This window comes from Pygoscelis adeliae, unplaced genomic scaffold (assembly GCF_000699105.1).
Source record: "Pygoscelis adeliae isolate BGI_AS28 unplaced genomic scaffold, ASM69910v1 Scaffold260, whole genome shotgun sequence".
Taxonomy (NCBI): Eukaryota; Metazoa; Chordata; class Aves; order Sphenisciformes; family Spheniscidae; genus Pygoscelis; species Pygoscelis adeliae.
This window is the reverse complement of record NW_008824001.1, coordinates 443,210-449,843: the sequence shown is the minus strand read 5'-3', so window position 1 is coordinate 449,843 and position 6,634 is coordinate 443,210. Positions and strand designations below refer to the sequence as shown.

The window sequence follows — 6,634 nt, the reverse complement described above, 5'->3', positions numbered from 1 at the left end:
ATTGAATTTGTGAACTCCCATCAGCTTTGAAAGGGATTAAAAAACAGAACAGGAAAATAATACGGAAAACACGATGCTAAGTATCACAAAGGATTAATGCTTAAAATAAAAGCTTCCAAATTAAAGTCAACAAACTGAGAATCTGACATCCCTGATACAGTTCATTTTCAACTCACGTTCATCACAGCATTTTAAGTGTTCAGTCTAGAAATGCATTTAATCAGTTTAATGTGGCACTGTGTGATATCCATGTTCTCATCCATCAAATGGAACTATTATGTGTACAAGACGTCTTTTTTAAGAAAACCAAGCCAGAAAAAAATTATTTGCTTTTAAATGGATAGGCTGCTTTCTGTAACAGAAATTGAAGTGGAAGAAACATGCTTTTGCTGTGAAAGAGAAAGGGTGAATCCTCAGTTCCAGCTGAAATATCCAGTAGTCTTACAGAAACAGAAAGTCCTGATTCCAGGAAGTCCAGATTGTCTTTTCCTGGATGGATGCACTCTACTCTTATGATAGGAGGTTTCTAAGGCACACAGAAACACAGTGGTTGATGTCATGCTTCATGCTGGACCAGTGGATAATCCTTTACATTTGGTGCATCCAGAAAAGAAGCTATTTTTAATACAAAGATTGAGATCTTTATAGCAATTGCAAACAACTGGTACAACTGAGAAGATATGCTTTTCCATGCTGTAGTAAATGCAGCTTCATGCCTTGTTTTGCAGGAAAACAGGCAAAAGGGAAACACATCACTGAGCTGGTGAAAGGACACATCTCCTACCTAACTGTAGACGGTGAAATATGTTAGTCAAGGGAGTTCAGTTAAGACTTACTTTTCCCAGGGAATCAAAGAGCTCTCCTTAACCAAGAGGGTAATTTAGCCAGTTGTGGAAACTTTCATCAAAAAAGACTGCAATTCTTTAAATGCTTTCTTCTGCCCACAGCATAGCATCTTTTAAACCTAATAGTCTTGCTGATTTCATCCAAGCAAGGGGCTGTTTCTATGATAGTGATGAATCACAGACAATAAAGAAAAGCTAGAGTCCTCACCTCTGTATGATTTGACCAATGACCTAGAAGCTGCATGCACATGTCGAACAAGTGCTGTCCTGTACAACTTACAGAGTTAAAGTACCTCCAAAGTGCTGTTCCCAAATTCTTTGGTTGCCTTCCCACTACAGATGACAAACTACCATGGCACTTTCCCCTGCATTCCTAGCATCCACCTCAGCTAGAAAAGTAGTATTTACTTGTTGGTAGTATTAAATGGTCCAGGGAAGTGAATGCAGTAAAGCCAAATGCCTATTATCCATCAACAGATGATGATCAGCTGGGGTGCCATCAGTGCCATTTCTCTTCAGTGTTCTGGCCTTGTTCTAGAATGTCCAAGGTTTGGTATTAATTACATCTTGATTTCTTTGCAAAGGTAACTTCCTTTGTGAACTCAATTTCTCAAAGATTCAATAATTCTTCTCACGCTGCAGTAATCCATTACAACTTCTATTTCTGCCATAGTATTCTCTCACTCACCTATGTGCACTGCAGACCATTTTTCGAGACATTGAAGAGACAAATTAACACATTTAATTTCACATCAATATAATGAACTGGCCTGGCTATCTCAATGATTTGTAAAAATTTCTTAGACCTGAGTTGTCTATCTGTTATCTCCACACTTCACTTCTATTACTTGAGTGTCTCACATCATCTCTTCCCTCTTGGATATTTACAAGTTATTTTTTACGTCTAATAGAACTTTTCTTGCAATTTTTTTCCAACTGTGTCAGCTTAACTTTCATTTTATATTATCACCACAACTTTTCAAACAGTTGATTGCACCGCCTTCTTGAATTCTTTGGTAGTATCTATGCATCTCATTCTGCTAGTTTCCCCCAACTAATACTTGTTCGCTTATTTTCTACTTTTCTATCCCCCACCCTCCCTTTTTAATATCAAATGGGGAGGGAAAGCATTTCTGCCCTCTACAAAAAGCAGATTTTGTCTGCTTTTATTTTCAGTTTCTATTTCTGTGACTCTACCTTCTCATCTCTACTGCACAGAGATTAAAAATAAAACTTGTACATTTCTGACGATTCATTCTTTGTTCCAAGTCACTTGACCCAAGTGACAAGTGGCATGATAAAAACAGTATTCACCTCCTGTTCCTTTCTCACCCATACAAAAGGCCAAGAACACTGATACGACCCACAAGATATGGGCTATAATCAAGGTCTGATTACCTCACCACACACAGCACCCTCTTATGCTCCCATCTGCACCCTTAGCTGTATCTTTGCCTTTATCTCCATGCTCAAAAATGTCCAAAGAACAGTTCCTTTCGGTCTTCCTCCTTATCTTACAGCTTTTTGCTTAAGCTTTACTTCTTCATGAAAACCATCAGGGTTTTTGTTGGTCTGGCTGACTTTTCTCCCATATGCAGGGTAGTTCTACATACTTCTATATAATACACAGTTTGTTTCCCTAATTTATTCCTTAATACTTCAGAGAATGGACATTTTTCTTTATGTTTCATACATAACAAAACAATTTCTGTTCTTAGAAAGATCTTTTTAGATATTTTTCTTAACCTGATATGTCAAACCATATGGCATTTCTGTCCTTTAAGCTAAATTGAAAAAAGAATCACATACAAATAAAACCTTATGATACAGTGTCTCAAGTTTCCCATTACTTCCTTTTACACTCCAGAGTGCAAATGATTCATAAAATAAAGATATCACCAGATAAGTATTACAAGAATATTACATAGTGAAATCATGTTAACCTGGGAAAGGCTTTCAATTAAAAAAAAAAGTATTAAGGCCATTTACCTTCCTGTTTCGAATGTATCCACTATATATTGCTTCTTTGTTTTTCTCCTTCTTTTCAAAATCCTCTTTAGAAAGGACAAGTTCATGAACATCCTGAGAATCTGCAGGTTTGCTTATCATCTGTTTTTATTAAAGAGACAGCATTTAAAATCAAAATAAGAGTTAAAGTGAATGTAATAAACCAGCTTAATGCTGTGATTAAAAGCTAGGAGAGTAACAATCTGATTATGTAAAAATATTTTAAAATAAAGTTAAAGACTGACATTTACTTACTCTGGCAGACTGTCCAACGAAGAACACTGCTTGTTTGCCTCCAACTCCAAAATATGAGATATCACTATTTAAACTACGAGGCACTGGCAAAGGGCGTACATATCCTGAATGATCACTGACAACAAAAGTGGCTTTAATAAACTTTCTCAAGATGAATGCCATTTAAAAAAAACAAAAAACCCCAAAAAAACCCCAACCTTCTGATCTAAACAGCTTGTATTAAATTCTTCCTGCAGTCACTTTGTTCAAAATTCCTTTATTTTAGATCTGTTATAATTGCAACATTAAAATGTGCCTAAAATTCTTGACGTATTTTTTTTAAAAGGATGTTGACAGAGTAACACTTTTCCTAAGCCATCTTGTAAGACACTTCTGTCCCTTCTAGCAAACCAAATCTTATTCAGTCATACACATTCTATTTTTTAATCTGGATAACTCTTTTGCTTATTACTATCTATGTACAATTGTTTTACTCTGAAGTTCAGATGAAAGAGAGGAAAACATTTGGCAAGGAGAACCTGATAGAAAAAGAAACTATTACCCTGAAAACTTTTCTCCATTGTTAACTCTGCAACAAGGACATGGTCAATAGGTCTGTGAGATAGGTACTGCGGTAACAGCAATTACACACAGTTTTAATGGTAGAAGGTAAAAGGCAAATCCCTCAATGCTCTCCCTTTGACTATGGTGAGATATTAACTGTGAAGCTGCTGCAAATGAAAGTGGGTTACAATGCAAGCCTGAGCTTTCTGACATCATCCTTTCATAGAAATAGTTTTGAGTCAAAATGGGAAATAATGCCAACCAACTATTAAATGCAGTCTTGGAGAGACTACATACATCATCAATAATTAAATTCCACGTCTTTTGAGTCAGCTTTGATGGATGAACAGTCTTACCTAGTTTAAGCCAATAGTAGGACAAACATATTGTTTTAAATCATAGTAATCCCAAACAAAAACAAGGTGTAGATGGTATCCTGGTATAATTTACAGCTATGCTCCCACTGAATGGTATCAACCCACAGTTTAAACCTGTAGCTTAAAAATACTACACATTTCTACTGTTACTAAATTCACCCACAGCAATTTCAAAAAGCAGTGAATTTCTCTACAAATAACTAGAGAAGATGACCCAGAATCACTTTTTATACACTTATCTCCAGTTGTTTGATAGATATTGATTGTTCTATTTGGAGATGCATCCAATGCAAAAAAAAAAACAACCCTCCTCAGCTCTGTTATCACTTTCTACTGCCCCATTACTTTTTACACTAGTTTTTCATAGGACAAGTTAGTTATGATTGAGGCTGTGATCCTTATCTTCAAATTTACTGTCCTAGGCTTAAGGTATTTAAAAAGTGACTAAAGCTCCAGAACTGTACATAATTGCTTCTCTGGAATTTTCTACACTAGGGTTAAGCCTGGCTGTGCAGGTAGAAGATCTCTTGGGAACAGATTCAAAACTGTAAAATGAATTCATGTAAGCACCAAAACACACCAGAAACTTCTACTTTCTTCTTTAAATGCAAAACATTTATTTTGCCTAGCCTTCTTCAATAAATAGACGTCTTCAGGCATAATTTTGCGTTACATTGTACATGATGAAGATACAACAAAATTAGAAAACCTAAACCAAAACCTGGTATCCATTATGTCAGTAGCATGACACACATTGAATGTGTTCCTTAATGCACTATTGAAAGGCTTTCAGGTAACAGGTAACATTATAAAAAAAACCTCTGCAGAACATAGAATGCCCGTAACTGTATATAGGCAAGTCAAAGACACGACAGCTTAGAAAAGGCCACAAGAATAAAAAACGTTCTCACAGTATCATAATATTAGAAGAGTGTTTTTGTGTTACGAAGCTTCTCTATTTCCTACCTACAGAAAATGTTATTTACATGTAATCATAGAATGACAGGTTTTAGCTAAGTGTTGGTACAGAGGTATGTCTTAAAATGATATTCTGTGAACCTTCACAGAGTTTGCTAATTGTTGTAAAAATGATTAAAACTTTCTAACCTCTCGAAGTCACCTTGTCTTGTAAACTTTGACAGTCTATATACAGCCCAGTTGTTAAGCTGTTTAGAAGTCATTCCTCTTCCATTATCAATCACAGCAACAGCTGGTTTTCCTTGGGAGTCATCAAATAACTGTTTGGGGAAAAAAAAACCAAAAAACAAGGAGCACCAGAAAAAAAAAAAGATAATGCAAACTACACCTGAAAAAAAGTAGAATATTTCTATCTTACCAATTTTATCTGTATGCTCCGAATACCAGTATTTCGGGATGTAGCGGACAGAGAATTGTCAATCAACTCAGCAAGGGCAAATGCTAAAGAAATTGAAGAAAAATAACCCTATTAAAATCTTGTTCTCAAAATACAGCATTCAGAAAAAACACACACACACACTCATAGTAGCTTCTGCTGAGCAATTAGGATAACATATTCCCTAAACACACACGAAAGCTAAACACTGTCAGAACCACCAAAATTATAACACATCTTGATTTTAAAAAAACCCTTTTGTACATATACTTTATGATTTTTTTCATCACTGAATCTCTCATATCTCTGTTGACGGTAAGAACACAATTACTGGAAGTTCCTAGGAACAGTGATGAACTAACAGGCTCCTTACCACAAGGCAAATTTGTCTTTTTCCATGATTAGGAATTAATTTGTACGATTTATATGAAAGTTCAAAGTATGTAAAAAACAGATTTTGACTTGTTAAAATATTGAGGGAAGAATGAACTCATTGAAAAAACCTGAACAGAAATGTTGCACAATTTCCAAAGTAGAAAGCTATTTGTTTACAAAAAGAACACAAAATTGTAAAAATGGTTGAAGAATTTAGCGAATGGTAAATACAACCGAAGTTCTGTCAGATACGTGGAAATAAACAGCAGAAATAGTCAGCCAAACTACTTGCACAAGTTTGTTGTTTCTAAACATTAACACTTGGAGCCCTCACCTAACTGAAGTTAGGGCTACCTAACTTTAGTGAAAAATTGCATTTGATTTAGAACAGCAGCATCAATCTGAAAAAAAAATATATCAAGTTCATATTAATTTACTCTGATTGATCAGCTCTAGTGAATAGAATAAATATTTCCATGCAGTGTCTCTGATAGGGAAGTTTTATTCCCTACAATCTGCAAGGTTCTTCAGAATGCTGCAGTGCAAATTACACCGGCCATACACTTCAGACATGCAAAATAAATCCCTTGAGTATTAGTATCATACAGCAACACTATTTGGCATTTTGGAGTGGTTCATCTTGAGGGCGCTCACAAGGCATGAGCGGGACCAACCAGGGGATCAGGCCCAGCCAGCACGGGTTCATGAGAGGCAGGTCCTGCTTGACCAACCTGATCTCCTTCTATGACCAGGTGACCCGCCTAGTGGATGAGGGAAAGGCTGTGGATGTGGTCTACCTGGACTTCAAGTAAGGCCTTTGACACGGTCTCCCACAGCATTCTCCTAGAGAAGCTGGCGGCTCACGGCTTAGACAGGTG

The 6,634-nt window shown here is 36.2% G+C and overlaps 1 protein-coding gene across 1 annotated transcript in view; it reads right to left on the bottom strand.

Annotated features, from left to right (window-relative positions):
- The window catches only part of SMCHD1 (structural maintenance of chromosomes flexible hinge domain containing 1), a 79,940-nt gene that overhangs the window by 65,010 nt on the left and 8,296 nt on the right, over positions 1-6,634 (bottom strand). Inside the window, 4 exon segments of the mRNA XM_009324992.1 lie at positions 2,835-2,954; positions 3,108-3,222; positions 5,135-5,265; positions 5,364-5,446. Coding sequence (XP_009323267.1) covers positions 2,835-2,954; positions 3,108-3,222; positions 5,135-5,265; positions 5,364-5,446 — 449 coding nt within the window.